Source organism: Hemibagrus wyckioides, linkage group LG23, assembly GCF_019097595.1.
Source record: "Hemibagrus wyckioides isolate EC202008001 linkage group LG23, SWU_Hwy_1.0, whole genome shotgun sequence".
Lineage (NCBI taxonomy): Eukaryota > Metazoa > Chordata > Actinopteri > Siluriformes > Bagridae > Hemibagrus > Hemibagrus wyckioides.
The window spans coordinates 17,318,669-17,335,215 of record NC_080732.1 but is presented as its reverse complement, the minus strand read 5'-3'; the positions used below and the strand labels follow the sequence as shown (position 1 = coordinate 17,335,215).

The following is a 16,547-nucleotide window of genomic DNA, read 5'->3' as shown; positions in this document are numbered from 1 at the left end:
AACCAAACTGTTGCCACAAAGCTCCATCACGACAATGCCCCCTTGCACAAAAATCCACTGCGCTGTTCGAAGCCGCTTGGTGTGGATTTGAAAGACATAAAAAAATAATTAGCAACAAAATCTGTTTTAATAAACCTTTAATAACCATCATTAAAAGAGATACAAAATGCTGAGCTTTTGCATTATTCAACAAATACACCAGACATCCAAAAATAAACCTTTGTCTCTCAAATGTGATATTACCGAAAAGGTAAAAATGTATACAGCTATTCTACGAAGTATCTTGATGTAAAATCTAGTTGGGTAAAACCATAACGATAAAACAATTTCTGAAAAAGAAAAGAAAAGAAAAAAAAAATGAGGATGCACAAGTCTGGTACTGAGGTTACAGGAGTATAAAAGGGACTGGACATGCAAAGTGTGCATGGAGTAGAATCTCAACATGATCAATCAAATGCTCCTGATGCAAAAAAAAAAGAAACACAAATAATACAAAATTGGTCCAAAACAAGCCCGAGATATAGGTACAAAAGACTGTGAAACAGTAAAAAGTGTTAAATACAAGCTAAAAACATAAGAACATGCGTCTATACAATGTGGAATCGTGGCCCTGGCGTGGCGATGATGTCGCTGTAAGGCTCGGATTGGGACAGGTCCACCGCTTGCTGTTTCTTCAGGACAAGGAAGCTGTAGAACTTGGCGGCGGCTTGTTTCTTGTTGTTGTTTCTGCAAAGCTCCAGCAGGCTGATGGACTGTGCTCCAGTCTTAGCCACGACACGCTGAAAAACACAAGGACATCCAATCAGACTTCAAGACACTCGAACGAAGGAGAATCGGCTGAAAAATTCTGCAGCTAAATATGAGTAAGACGTCCAATAATCTCACGAGCACATTGCTAACGGGCCGAAGGGCAGATTTACACATTATTCCCCTCTGCTGAGGCACATTCACAAACACAAAGTCACAAAATCTAATATAGAATTATTAAAAATATCTTTAATAAACATTTATTGCTCTCTAGAGGTCTTGAAAGAGACTAAATTTTAAACAACAAAACAGATCCAAGCTTTTCGATTTCATTAAAATGCAAATATATTTTAAAATGGTGATCCAGTGTCAGGAATTCATGCACAAGCAAAATCCTAGAAACGTTAAACATTCTTTATTCATTTTTTTAAATTCCTCCAAACAAATGTCCCTACTGATAATTTCAATATACGAGAGAGAGAGCAGTGCTCAACCCTAAACAAATAATTGGCTGCTAATAAAAAAAAAAAAAAAAGACTAAATAAAATATTCTGTCAATGAAATAAAATTCATCATCCTTTTTACGATGCAAGTCATGACCAGAATTGGATGAACTCTTCCTTATCTCTCAATTCACAATTTTCAGTGTAACTCTGAGATGATCAAAGATCTATACCTGAAGTCCATGCAGCATCTGCTGAGTTCTCTTGTTCCACCGTCTCTCTTCTTGGTCTTGGTCTCCACCTTGTCCTTCGGCCTCCTTCATGAATTAAACCATAACAGTTATTACTTCAACCAACATTTGTACTAAATGAGCCAATAGTCTATATAACAAATGCCCAAGTGCTCACCTCCTCCTCTTCGCTGTCGTCCTTGTCCTTGCTCTTCTCTCCCAGCAGGTCGAGCTCTGGTACGATTCGCGACAAGTTGTTGCTGTCCTCTGGGGGAAGGTCGACCTGTGGCATGTCCAGCTGCTGGGACAACACTGACGGCTCCATAGGCGGAGGCACAGAATGATCCAAAATGCTCATTGTCTGAAACAGAAACGTACTTTCAATTCTTGTTCATGGAGCAAAACTGTGAGAGATTATTGAAAGATAAGCCAAGCTCGAGACTCACAGGCAGAGCGGCTTCAGGATCCTGGGACTTGCGTTTGACTCCACGTTGCCGTGAAGGAGGAGGCATCAGGGTCTCATCCAGTGTGGTTCTGCTGCCCTCCACAGATGAGGTCTGCAGCATGCTGGGTTCCTCCACGATGGTTTGATCTACAAAGGACAGAAAAACACTCAAATTATTTACTCAAACACAGATGAAGAGCTTAGCAGAATAAATTTAAGTAAAGGTGACCCAAAAATGGTCCTGAGACAAAGATGCTGCTGCTTTTGATGTGCCATCATAAAATCTGACCACCTTGCATCGTCTAAGGAAAAACATTTACCTGAATTCAAATGCACATTCAATTAAAGCTGAAGTGTTAGATGTAGCACCACATCCTGTACAATTTCAGTTACAATTGCATTAAAATGGAGGAGGGATCTTGGAACCTCACTGAGATTTTTATTTAGTCATTTTTCATCCTTCATGTGTTGCCAGAATGCTGAAAAAAAGGATTTGCTTGCAAAAACAAAAGCTGAAAACATACAGATGGTTGAAAATCTACATATACCTAGGAGCCAAATAAATCCTTTTGGTAATGTCAGAAATTAAGATTAACATGACAGGATTCTGCCACGGTTAGAGAGCTAATCCATGTTTACAAGGAAATGCAGAACAAAAGCCTGAAGGCAAAGACAACCTCTGCTGTGAAAGCCTGACATTTACATGTAGTAGCCACCTTTGAGCAAAATTATTTTTTTTTACCTGCTTCACCTGTCTGCAAATGATTGAACAAAGCACTAGAGGAAATGTTCTAAGATTTCACATATAGTATCTGTTGCCATACAGCACAAACAGCACAATACCAAATCAAGTATCTGGAAATACTTTTAAAAGCTTCTGTTTTCAGCAAGCTCCTTACCGATGATGTCAGCCCTGTGGCCCAGCTGTTCCTCACGGGGAACCTCAGGGTTCTCCAGCTCCTTCAGGAACTCCTCCAGGCTGTCAGCCTCACCGCCCTTCCTCCTCTTCCTCAGCTCGTCTGGTACCAGTGGAGTCAGGCAGCGTGTGAACATCTACAAAAAACACAGAGCTAGTGAGCAACATGCCCCACTGTTTTACCTCTAATGCAGCACTCGCACTTGATACGTCTGAATTTAAGCCCCTGGGGTGTCTAAAAAAAAAAAAAAAATATTACGATATGATTTGGAGTGCACAATCCAACAACTGGAGCTAGACCAAACACTTGATCTTAATTAGGATTATTTTCAAAGTAGTTAACAGCTAAATATAAGCTATTAAAGCCTGCTGTTTTACACTACTAGAATTGCCAATAGTCATCTTGTACAAGGATCTAAATGCAATAATAATCTGATGACTGGGTGATAACTAGACAACAAGTATTCAACTAGACAACAAGTATTCCTGTTGAAGGAATAAGAGCAAATTGGATCCCAAAAACGAAGTCACTAAATAAACTTGCAGGAAAATGAAAACGTAACAGGGTATGGACAGCATGTGGCATTTAGACTTTTCACGCTTCACAACACTGTAATTAAAGACTTGCACCCTCTTGCATTAGGATTATGCTCACAAGCTCTGTATACTCAGAAAGCCTTCCAGCTGAAACAAATGTCAAAAAGCCACGATCTTTCGGTCCTAAACACCATCAAAGGGTAGGTATGAAAAAGCAATGAAATTGATGTGGACTTGTCTGGGAAAGATTATACTGATTTAAACTTTTCTTCTAACATGAATTAAAAGCACAGGCAGGTGTACTGTTAAGTCGATAAGGGTTATTCCCTAAATACTGATCCCCAGTGTGCTGACGTGAAAGAGGAAAGCAACTCCAGATGGCCAATACTTCTGCAAAACTATTTAATGATAATGAAGCCGTGAGAAAATGACACAGTGCATGCCTTATTCAGTTTTACTAAATTAGATCAACTTGCCATGAGAAACAAAGCAAAACCGAGATTCACAGTGACAGATGTGCGAATCTCAATAACAAAGTCATACCTTGAGCAGTCTGCTGTTCCAGAGAGGCTGGGCAGGCAGAGAGAAGAGCTTCTCTACACCTCCAGTCTCCTTCCACATCATCAGCTTCTTGGTGGGTGGGGCCAGATCCAGTGTAGTCACAATGTCGGAGTAATCGCTTAGCTGGGCACGAATGGTCTTGCTGTCGAGCTCTTTCAGGCTGTCCACGATCAGCTTCCTCTTTCTCTTCGCCTTTGTTTCTTTCACTAAAACATACGCCGCTCGTCATTTATACACCATCCTTCAAAAAGGTGGTTACTAAGTATGCTACAAAAATATCAAGAAATTCTTCAGTGTATACAGACCACACTTCCATGTAGCAGACACTGCATACACAAGGCAAATACTGCTTCTGTTTTGTTTGTATCTTTACCGGTGATGTCGATGGGCTCGAGAGCAAAAGCTTCCTCCTCGTTGGGCACCAGCGTGGTCTGCTCCGTCTGGTCTGTAGTGTTGGGTAGAGCCTCAACCGGACCTGAATCAGGGCTGTCCGGAGCTCCGGCCGCTGATGGAAATATTAGGATCAGATAGATGCATGACTGAATAGGACGCCAAGTATCCTCGTGCTATACTCATCCTCGACACTATACTGCCTTACATGCATCCTGCATACGGATTAGCGCTTACGTGAAAGGTGGTCATAGTCGTCGTCATCGTCGTCTCCGTGACCTGGAGGCATCATGACGCTGTCCGTGATGGCCGGAGGATCGTCGAAAATTCCCCCGCCGCCATCGCCACTCAAGAGCTTATCCACTTAAAAAGTTTGAAAATAAAGCAAGTACTTAAGTAAACAAAATAAACATACCTTACAGTGTTTAAAATCATTAATATGTTATCTACTGCGTCATTACCGAGTATCCCACCGTCGCTGTTCTCCAGGTTTTTATCTCCAAAGTCGTCGTAGTCGAGGTTGGTCGACTTGTCGGGAAGGTGGGCGGGACCAGGCTCCGCCTCCAACAGGAGGTTGGAGGCAGAGGAACCATGCATAAAGGCTGTGTCCTCAAAGGCAGCCTCTTCTCTGAGAATCTCCCGGTCTTCGATGCCAAAATCGCCTGTCATTTATAAGAAAAAAAAAAAAGAAAAGAAAAAAAAAAACAGGTTAATGAAGGACAGGCAAAAAACAAACAAATCACCAAACACTAACTTTTACAGCTGCCAAGAATATAAATATATAACATACTATCTCAAGAACGACAATGCCCAAAGTGCCTTAGTAAGGCTACATTTATTATTTACTGTAAAAAGTACACCAGGTGATGAGTCTTTGTTTAAATTCATTCTTACCAAAGTGGTCGTCATTCATGAGGCTTATGTTCCCCACCTCCTCCCTCATGGTGATCTCCTCCACTCGGCTCTGGTTCAGAGTGAACTGCTGTGCTACATCTATATCGCTGGAGACGAAGAAAGCGGGGGTTAATTTAAGCAGCCAAACTCCTCCATTCATTAAAAACATACATCGTAAATATAAACAGAAACATGAACTCGCCTCCCGGTTAGTGAGTGTTACGACATTAAAGTCAACCAGATTTAAAATATTCCACTCTCAATTATTCATCCATTTAATGGGTAACTTGCCTGCTAATTCACTACCTTCGAGATTTTTTTTTGCATATTAATATTAATGTGCAATCAGTATGATTACTACCATCAGTCTGCACATATTAGTATCAGGAAGAAATCCATCATCTAAACCCATTTACAACTCAACATATAGCATATAGACTAAATGTATTTATTGACCTTTTTTCAAACTGCATTTTGTTCCTGACTCTTGTTTTCTGTTGGCTTGTCCTAACCAGGTTTCTGGGGTGAAAGTTCACTCTGAGGATCTTTAGTCTTCTCTGTTATCGAACCAAAACAGGTTTTAGCTTTTTCCTTTTCATTTAAAATCAAAGTTTACTGAGCTTGGTTTTCAAGCAGTCAGTTTTCAGCAAAGACTGAAGACCTCAATCCCAGATAAAATCTAAATAAACTGCTAACCCGAGGCAAATTCCCGTTTTGTAGTCTTCTGTTTTACTTTACACCCAACCTTGTCTGACCTTAATCTGCCAAAGCAACCTAGAGTTAAAACCCAAACTCACTCGAGATCCGGGAGCGGCTGATCAAAGTCGTGAAATTCCTCGGGCAGGGTGATGGCGTTGTAAGCGGCCTCGCGATTATCTTCAGGCAGATCCACGACGCCTGAGGTGCAGAATTAAAAATGCAAGCTTTTTGAGCAAGGCACGTACATTTAAATTTAGATTACAACAAGCACAAAATTTGAATGCTGCAAGTGTGAGCTCGCGGTTACCTGGCCGGAAAGCCATTTTGATCTTTATAAACGCCTCGTTACAGTCAGCAAGGAGATACTTGGCCTTCCTGTGGTAGATCCTCACCACCCCCAGGAGCAGGTGACCAGATGTACGCAGAGCCATTTTCACCTGCCAAAAAAAAGGACAATCTCTATTCTCTATTGCTAAACAACGGTGTGGTTGTTCCTTCATGATATCATGCCATAATTACATGCCACATTCTATGACTTTAAAAGCAGCAGATGAGCATAAACAAAGCATGAAAGAAAACAATATCGGTAATGTTTTCTCAGAAATGTCTCTAAAAAGAACAACAAATATCAATGTTCTCCTTTTACTTTATTCTGTGAAACTGTGATATCCGGGATTAGGTTATCATTCCAAAGAAAACCTCTGCAAATGAGGGAACCGCAAATTTTATACCAGTTTGAGTTTTATTATATTTTTGAATAAGGAGTTAAACAGCCCATTATTTGACATACAGCAAAAACAATCATTTGTCACATTCATTTAAACATAAAACAGCATAATGACATTTTAAACCTTTCGTTTATAGAACTATACGAGTGTCTAACGTTCTCTAGATCGTTTAATGAACAGAAAATCCTATGAGTATTATTATAGGTAGAACGCAGAAGACAAATATTTGCTGTATTTTTGAGTCACAACTGAACGTATGTACTGAATCCGTTGCAATACGCAAGTGTCCAAATATATGCATTTAAACTCGCTCACCTTGGGTGAGATGATGCTCTCCACGCTGCTCTCCAGGTTGCACTCAAAGACGTGGGCTTTGGTCAGTTTCTTGTCCCAATGGGCCGCCAGCCAGATCTTGGCCAGCGGCCCTCTTTTGCTGAGGACGAAGTGGGCGTAAAACATTGCCCCTGGGTTTGCTCAAAATGTGTAAGGGTCAGCTACACCTAGGTGCAGAAGAACACAATAACAACAAACAAATCAACTCATCAGATCATCAAAACCACGTGACTTTCTATACAGATATTATTTACTTAACATTACAGAGAAAGAAAGATGTATTATTAGAGCTCAAAAATAGACACATTAATTACTAATGAATAATTTGTTGCAATCACACACACATTCAAGTAAATATGCAGTTTAGGAATAAATAAATAAATAAAAATAAATCACTAGGTGAGTGAGAAAGTGCATACGCTGAGCTAATAAACAGAAGATTTGATTAAATGTGTAGAAATCGAACCTTTATAACGTTAGCTCACCTAGCTTGCTTAGCACCAGTTGCAAAGTCCGGACAAGCGAATTATCTAGCAACCGAATTAAACAAAAAGAAAATTAAAATAAATAAAATATTATTAAACGAGATGGAAATTAAACTCCATTAAACTGCAAGCGAAAAAAAAACAAGCTAGCGTTTCGAATAGCTAGCAAAAACAGCTAATCAACAAAAACAGCCTCCAGTCGGAAAACTAGGTTAAACTAGTCGACAGGTTAGCATACGAGCTAAGCTAAGTTAGCATCCAAATAACATTTCGTTAGCACCGTATATTTACAAATGTGCACGAATTGATTAGAAAGGTTCGACACACGTGGTGTAGATATGATATATGCTGGTTCGGGGCAATAAAAGACCGAGCTAGATTAGGAATTTAAATAATCGTATGTTAGCCGCTAAACATGCTAACTAGCGAAGGTGTTAGCCTGCAACTGTGCAAGCTAGCAAGTGGTTGCAAAAAAATGGCTAAAACGCCAACATACTTTTTTTTTTTTTTTACAATTTATTTGCAAATTCGCGCGCGCGCACACACACAAACTCACCATCCAACAGTATTTTTCCCGTTTTAGTCCCGGAGTGGGAGAAGCTCTCCCTTCCCAGGCCAAAGAGAAGTTTATAACTTGTTTCCCTCCTTCCTCGTCCCTCTCATTGAATCGAACCAAAATGGCGCCCGCTTTTCTTCCTCCCGCTTCAGCGACGCTTTCAAAATCAGCGGGATGTTTACGGTCAAAATTCGCCCGTGGGCGGGGCTAAGCGCCCTGACTGACAGCACGCGCCGGTCTGGCCGTGTGATGATTGGCTGCTTCCTCGGATGATTGACAGTTATCCCGCCCTTCGTGGATTTTATGTATTTTCACAGGCGGCCATTTTTGTAACAAACGCCAGAGAGCTGTAGAGGGAAGATGGCAGTGTTGTCTTACAAATTATCCCCACCAAAAACTCACCCTCTTTTTGTGTCTTTCTCACGTATTCCTTCAGTATTAAAAAGTACATACGTCTAGTTTAAGCATTAATGATGTTTATACTATTATTTTCTGGCTTAACTAAATTGATCATAAACAACAGTGGTGTTGGTAAAATGAAGCCTGTTCCAAGATGTTGAACCTCAAATGATTACGATTTTCCATTTCCCTAATGAATAGCACATTGTAATCATTTATACGTTTGTACGTATTAACCGTTTATAGTTATATTTAATGTCGTGGAACATCCACAATACATAAAATAAACCCCATGTTCCTGTGGAAAACTGGTGACAACATGGTGAAATTTCCATAACTTATACTCTATTCCTGACCGTCACACCTGTAATGTGGCTCTTCCCCAAACTGTTAGAAGTATACAGTTGTTTTGAACGTCTCTGTATGGTGTAGAAATACGATTTCATGAGTTCACATCCCAACCACTGCCAAGCTGCCACTCCTGGGTCTTTGAGCAAACCCTCAACTGCTCAGTTGTATAAATAAGGTTGCTTTGTATTTTGATGACTGCCAAATGTAAATGTAAGTGATTGAGCCAAAAAACCTGTTCCAACATGACAGTAGACTACAGAGTACTTTATTGATCCCCAAGGGGAAAATTGGTGTCATGTCCCTGTACACAAAGTGAAATCCATAAAAACATGGTTTTCAAGGTTGGAGATAAAGAACTCAAGTGTTCCACACACAACCCTGACCTCAACCCCACTGAACACCTTTGGGATGAATAGGAACATTGGCTGGATGCCAGGCCTCCTCGTCCTGTATCGGTACCTGACCTCACTAATGCTCTTATAAGCTGAATGAACACAAATTCCCACAGCCACTCTCCAACTTCTAATGGAAAGCTTTCACAGAAAAGTGGAGCTTATTATAGTAAAAAGGGGGGAACAAATCTGGAATGTGATGTTCGAAAAGCACATATGGGTCTGGGCAGATGTCTAGATACTTTCGGGCCATATACACTCACCAGCCACTCTTTTTTCTCTTTCTAAAAGTTAATAATAAAGAAAACAGATAGAACTTGGCATGAATTTAAGATCGTTTTGGTCACTTATGCTATAGCATGAGTCTTCTTATAGTGTCGAGGTTGGGTTTGTTTGTTTGTTTTTTGATTTTAATAAGACATTTAATAATCCTAAAACGATATATTTGGTTAGATTTTCGGGTAACTGCACCAACTGAGTCCATTAGAAAATACTGTGGGCTGGTGAAACAGAAATAGCTGCAGGAGCAGGCGGACGTGGGATTTAATAAAAAAAAAAATAAATAAAAAAAATGCACAACTCTAGAGTGGAGCTTAAATCTGATCAGTGCAGCTTGGAGATTTTCAGCTCTAACATACCTGATTCATCAGGGGAAATTCACCAAACTGTAATGGATTCTGGACATACACAACCAGAATTGGGTTCCTCATTAGATCCCATCTTCTTTGTGGAACCTAGAAACTGGAAATGTTTTTGCTTGCATCATATTACAGTTTCTTAACAAGGTTATTGCTTCATTTTGACTTTTGATGAACTCAAAACCATGATCTATCATGAATTTACATGCACTGCCTGTCAGAGACGATTGCCAGAGGAACAATCGACTGCTAATAAATGTGCATGTCTTTAAAGCCATATTGTTATCAATCTTTTTTCATGAAGTTTGGTAGATATGGTAAAGCATGGACTGTGATGGACTGGTGACCTGTCCAGGGTGTACCCCTGCCTTTCGCCCAATGTGTGCTGGGATAGGCTCCAGCAGATCCCCTTGACCCTAATTATAAATAAAACGGGTATAGAAAATGGATGGATGGATGGTAACGCATGGATTGTTTTTCAAAATTTGGATCAAGCATCTCAGCTATTCTCGGTTCAGGTTTTATTCATAGAATGCAACAGTCCTGTTATTACAGCATAGTGGTTAAGGCTACCAGTTCACTCAATTGTATCCATGTTTATTTTAACATTATTCACTTATAGTAAGGAATAAACACTTGGAGGTGTGCTGTTTTGAGTTCAATAATCAGTGACAGGTTGATGTTATCTCTCATCTTATCATATGAATTAATGTTACCACCCTGAAGCTGATTATCTTCCTGAGCGCAAATTATAATTATTCCTTTTATACCACGGCGATTTGCCAATTATCTGATTATATCCTGTGTATTTAAATTAAAAGGACCTATTAAATCAATACCAATAGATGAATAGAACCCAAAACCAATTATCTTAGGATAATTTACACAGAAATACATTCGACCTACTGTAAAGAAAAATGGATCTTGACATATTTAAACAAAGGAACCTTTCAAATGAAACCATAGTGAAAACAAAAAAGATGTCCTGACTTCTAGTTTTGTTAAAAAATAACCCATATTCATAAACATAAACAGTACTCCCATTAAAACTCTGTGCCTCGACTCGATCTCATTGTCTCATTTGTTTAAAGCTACTCATCAGCGCTTAGCTTTCATCTAGGATTTACTGAAAAAATAAATACTCCGAGACAAATAAACTCTCCTGAAGACCCAAGAAAACTCAAAAGCCATGCCAATTTGCGCCATGATTCATTCTGGGAAACTGTGAAATCTAACCACAAGATCCCAGCATGATTTATGGAGCTGTGATTAAAGCTTCGTGTTGAGATGACAAAAACACAAAAGCCGATTCAAGATTGGTGCGCAAACTTTAAAAAGGCATTTCATAAGCACGTAATCCAACGTCATTCTGGAGGAGGTTACAGGTTACGGAGCCGTATTACTTTATTATTCTCACTGCAGCTATAAATCTTGGTAATTCAGTAGCAATTACATTTTTATAAGCATTTCATAAGTTAAAAAAATAAAACATGACAGGGCATATCGTGGAAAATAATTAACAAGAATAAAGCAGAGTTTCTGTTACTTCTCCAGAGGATTATTTTAAAAAATATATCATAGTGTTTTATTGCTTTCACTAGCAAGGTTAAAAAGAATAAATGTAAAGGAGTACTTTTTGTCCATTTAGACTAACATTTAAGATTGAAAATTTGAAAAAAGTTATCAACATTTTTTACCACTAGAAATGGCTGTTGCCTTGCTAGCCTGTTTTGTCTTTCTAGTTTGACATTAATGAGATACAACTGCATACTTGGTATGTTACTGAGAAAGCTTAACCTCTGTTACAAAGTGCTGACGTCCAAAAATGCGAAGAAAAAAGGCTTCATGAGGAGAAAAATTCCCCATATCAACAATTCCATGCATTTCTAAGGAGCGTTCTAACACGTTCGAGCCTAAGCAGCCTGCGACCAATCAGAAGAGAGAATTTATTTAAATGTATTCTTTCTTTTCGCGTGTTTATACGGTGCGTCTTAAACCCTGTTATCATATGACAAAGAATTCTCAGCACGCTTATGATGATTTATGAAGGTGAGATTCTTAGGAAATGTTATACAAATCTCTTTGTCAGCTCAATCCATCTCAAATTTCCAACTAAAGACTGCAGTCTCTGAAAAATGTCCGAGAGGAAGAATAGGCTCGGGCTTCCAGTTCTACAAATCAATTAATAAAGACCGGAGTGGAGTGTATGGGAACGTCTTGGAGGCTGAGTGATAATCTTGGATCGTTTTTCGCTCTTCGCATCCCAACACGAAGCTTTGATCACAGCTCCATAAATCACGCTGAGATTCTGCGGTTAGATTTCACAGTTTTCCCAGAATGAATCATGACTCAAGTTGGCATGGCTTTTGTCCCACGTCTTGTCCTTCAGTTTCTCGAGCTCTGTATTATGCAGCCATGATGGATGAAAGCTAATCGCTGAAAAAAAATTAGCATTATGCAAATGAAAAGCCCAAACTCAAACGCTAGTGTTAAAGTCTGCCTCGTGTTCTTAGCAGCGCACTAGCCTTGTTATGAAACAAGCCCAGATGTGACGGGTTCTGAGGAAATGTCTTAAAGGCTGTTGCTTTTCATTTTCTTTTCTGTGTAGAACCATGAAACAAATCATTTTTTTTCTTCCAAGACTGAGCATCTGCTTCAAATTTTACACTGACGGTCATTATTTTTCTTCCTAATATCTTCCTACAACCTGTGATTACTACAAGGTTCTGTTTGGAAGCACGTCTGATACTGAAATGCTGTGTGTGGTTGAACGTCAAACTTCCTGTTATTTGTTGGCTTTATAATATATAGCCGATTGAACCGGAACTGGACCTGAAAACGTGTGGAAATGTTTTGAATGTTGACAAATTTACCTGAGAAATTATGCAATTTTGGGAGATCGCAGCCTGATACCAGAGAGCGACAATCACTGGATTAAAGAGTTTGACTGAGTTAAAAGGATGAGGTTTAGACTATTAATGAAACCAGAAGGTTGTGAGTTTGAATCCCAGATCCACCAAGATGCCACTGCTGTGCCCCTGAGCAAGACCCTTATCCCTCAGTTGTATAAAATGTGATAAATCTTAAGTCACTCTGGATAAGGGCGTCCGCGAAATATCAGAAAAAATGGTATTTTATTCAGCCAGTACAGAAAATACCTAAAGACTAATAATGCCACGATACACTAATCTCCTTTTAATGCAGCACTTTTTACCTCTGAACAAATCTCTGTAGTTTTAGTGAAATGTTATACACAGCATCACTTTTCAAACACACGACAATTTAATAACACCCGGCTAATACGTTTAAGTCTGAAGAGATTTAATTAGGATTCCTGTGGTGTTATCTCGCACTGAGCTGCTCTGCGGGTTGTGACTCTATCCAAGCTGCAGCCACATTCATATTTTCTACATACAAAATCCTTCCCCAAAACAACAACAACAACCCTAACAGATTCACGCTCTGTGACGACTAGCACGGTTACAGTACGCCTGGACTGTCATGTTGAGGCGCAGCAGAGCAGCCGGCTGGCCTTGAAGTAGTTATTCATGCACAGCTTGTGTGTGTAAACCAATCGCAGGGAGATTTGAATGAGATTGGGGTCACCGTGGACAGGCAGGGATATGAATTAGCTCGGATTTAAGTCACACAACACAAAGCACTGCCTCTCTGCCTATATCGTCTTTAACATACCGCCGTCGACTTGCCTTCGGCTCACCTGCCTCAAGGCCGTTCCAATGATTTCATGTCAGGTTTATTTGATCTGGGATTTATTTCATGAGGTGCTTCCTTTCCAGCTCAAGTCCTGCAAAACCACTGCACCTCCCCAGTCCATATTATTCATAGTAATGCGTACAGATCGATGTTAGACCCCTTCCTGGATTCAAGTGGCCTCTATTGACTTGCATTGATTTTTCATCTTCAAGCTTCTTTTAAATTGAAAGTATTTTGTTTTCCAGAGAACAATCCGCTTAGCATTTTCACATCCAGCCTCTTTTCCACATCCTGATGGTATTGGCTACTTTGGCGTGGTCATTTAGCCTTATTCCACAGAGCGGTGCAGATTTGGTAGCTACGTAATATCTCTATTCACCGGTTGGTTTCTTCATTCACGTCAATTCAGCCTCATGTCTCCTTGATCAATTTTGCTAAAAAGGCCACGATGGTGTAATGAGCGGTCAAAGGCACACTGGTACTCGTTAGTATCGAGCTGACCGTTCAAGAGTAATTAAAAGGAGAAAAGGCAAATGGATATAAAGATGCAATTAAGCAGCAATCGCATGGGCCCAAGCACTTTTCTCCCAAACAGAGGGCAATAAATGTATATGCATAGATTTTTTTTAATATGAAGCTAGAATGTTTAAAATTTTTAACTTTGTGGGGGGTGTGGTAGCTGTGTTGGATTACTGATTGGAAGGTTGTGAACTCAAGTCCCAGACCTTCAATTCCCTTTACCCATTAATTCATCAGTAGTAAAAAAAAAAAAAAAAAGTCCCTCTGGATAAGGGTGTCTGCCAAATGCCAGAAATGTAAATAATTTGATCCAAGATGCAAATTTTCAGCTTTATAGGGTGACAGGTTTCAGGGATACCACCATCCCTGCTGAAAGTTGATGTTGACCATGTTGGGTCACACTGATCAGGTTATTCTTGTGTATCATGGTGTATCCCTCTTACCAGCTAGCCCAGCAATTACACATTTAGTATCAAATCTCAGTCTCAGTTTGAATGTGATCTTGATGAGAAGTGTATTAAATATGTAGAAGGTTTTTGGATTATTAAGACATTATGGAAGCGTGTGAAGATTAATGGGGCAGAGTGGTGGCTCAGAGGTTAAGGGTTTAGGTTAATGAGCATGATGTTGAGAGTTCAAATACCTACATCACCAAAATAACTAGTGTTGCGATGTGGTGGCTCAGTGGTTAAGGTGTTGAAGTACTTATTAAAAAAAGGTTGAGAGTTTGAATGCCAAGACCATCAGACTGCCACTGATGGGCCGCTGAGCAAAGCTTTTAACCCTCGGTTGTATGAGATAAATGTAATTAGCTCTGGATAAGAGGGTCATAAATCTTAGGTCTTGAACAAAGTCAATAACGCTAAACAATTGGTTTAAATACTGCACAGTACTTTTGGGCTATGTATTCTGTTATTGTGTTACAACTATATTATTTTGTTATACACCATATTATTGGATTAGATCAGTTAATATATACAAAGATTGGTTTAAATTGGATTATATAATAAATTAATGGTTTTTTTTATTGTGTTATATACTCTATTACTGGGTTACAATGTTAGCCCTATATTATTGGTTTATATTTGTTAACTATTGGTTTAAATTGAGTTATATAATAGATTATTGGTTGATATTGGGTGAAGTATATGTAATGTAATTGGATTCAAGTTTATTATATATAGGGTTATATAGCCTATTATTTGGCTATAACTATATTACTGTGTTATATACTTTATTACTGGTTTATATTGGATAATATATAAAACTATTGGTTTAAAGTGGGTTTTATATACTATATTATTGGTTTATATTGGGTTATAAAAATTCTCTTGGTTTAAACTGGGTTTAAATCGATTTTAACTACATTTATTATTCTATACATTATTAATGGCTTATATTGGTTAATATATATTATTACTCATTTATATTGGTTTACATACTGTACAGTACCTTTGCATACAGATTGGTTTTCAATTGGATTATATATTATTGGTTTCTATTGGGCTATGTGCTCTATTACTGGGTTACAGCTTATATAGTTAACTATATTTTTTAATATACACAACTATTGGTTTAAATTGGGTTCTCTGTTATATTATTGGTTTATATTGGGTTTTAGAAATACTATTGGTTTAAAAGGATTTTTAACTATATTAGGTTATACACAATATTAATGGTTTATATTGGTTAACATATATCCGTACTGATTTATATTGGTTTATATACTGTACAGTACCTTGGAGTTAATACTCTATTATTGATTTATAACAATATTACTGTTATATATTAGATTATTGAGTTATAACCCATTTCCCCCAAAACAAATATAAGAAAGTTCTATGTACAGTACATTATACATAAAATATAAGAAAATACAATACAGACAAACGTAGGCAAATAGTATTTATTTCTTTTTTTTTTCTTTTTTTTTTTTTATAAAACCATTCTTAAAAAACTGGCATTTGTTCTATATTATTGTTTGTAACTGTGTAAAATAATGTCACTGAATTACATCGGTGTCCATACTGGGTCAAAGAAGAGCCATGAGTCCACATACACACAGACGAAGAGTGGTCACAGAACAAAAAAGAGACAGAGACATCACAGCCATGTGTTCCTACGAAACTGGTAGGAATGTCAGTACAGCATAATACTGCAAGAATAAGAAAAAAAAATCATCCAGTGTTAGACACAGTAAATGGAAAAAAATAAAATAAAATGTGGAAGTGGATCAGGAAATGTCCATCTGACTGACGCAACACAAGGAATGGGAGCACGCGAGAGTTTTCCATTAAGGCCGAATGGAAAAACGACTCAGAAGTGTCTCGAGAAAGGCACGTTCGTGTAATTAAGAGATCTTTGAAAATGTCAGAAAGCAGACAGAGAATGTGAAGGATCGAATGTGACATTTCTAGAAAGCGACAAACTTTGAACAATGCTAAAGACTGGATTATCGTTTTTTTTGCCCAGAGATTTTAGGATGAATTTTATTTTGTGTACAGAAACAAGCATGTCCTGGCAGTTTACCTATTTCTGGCAAATCCTGTATGGAAAAAGAAAAGGAATGG

At 38.6% G+C, this 16,547-nt stretch overlaps 1 protein-coding gene across 1 annotated transcript; it reads right to left on the bottom strand.

Annotated features, from left to right (window-relative positions):
- Positions 1 to 120: 120 nt before the first annotated feature.
- On the bottom strand, positions 121 to 8,121 carry rad21a (RAD21 cohesin complex component a). Its single transcript, XM_058376907.1, has 14 exons — positions 7,965 to 8,121; positions 6,906 to 7,090; positions 6,170 to 6,299; positions 5,961 to 6,060; positions 5,164 to 5,270; positions 4,731 to 4,931; positions 4,507 to 4,632; positions 4,253 to 4,384; positions 3,862 to 4,085; positions 2,765 to 2,918; positions 1,867 to 2,012; positions 1,599 to 1,781; positions 1,424 to 1,507; positions 121 to 779 (listed from the first exon to the last, which is right to left on the bottom strand). Exons 2-14 carry the CDS (start codon positions 7,047 to 7,049, stop codon positions 588 to 590), a joined length of 1,923 nt encoding a protein of 640 aa, XP_058232890.1. The 5' UTR covers positions 7,050 to 7,090; positions 7,965 to 8,121; the 3' UTR covers positions 121 to 587.
- Between the last annotated feature and the right edge of the window lie 8,426 nt (positions 8,122 to 16,547).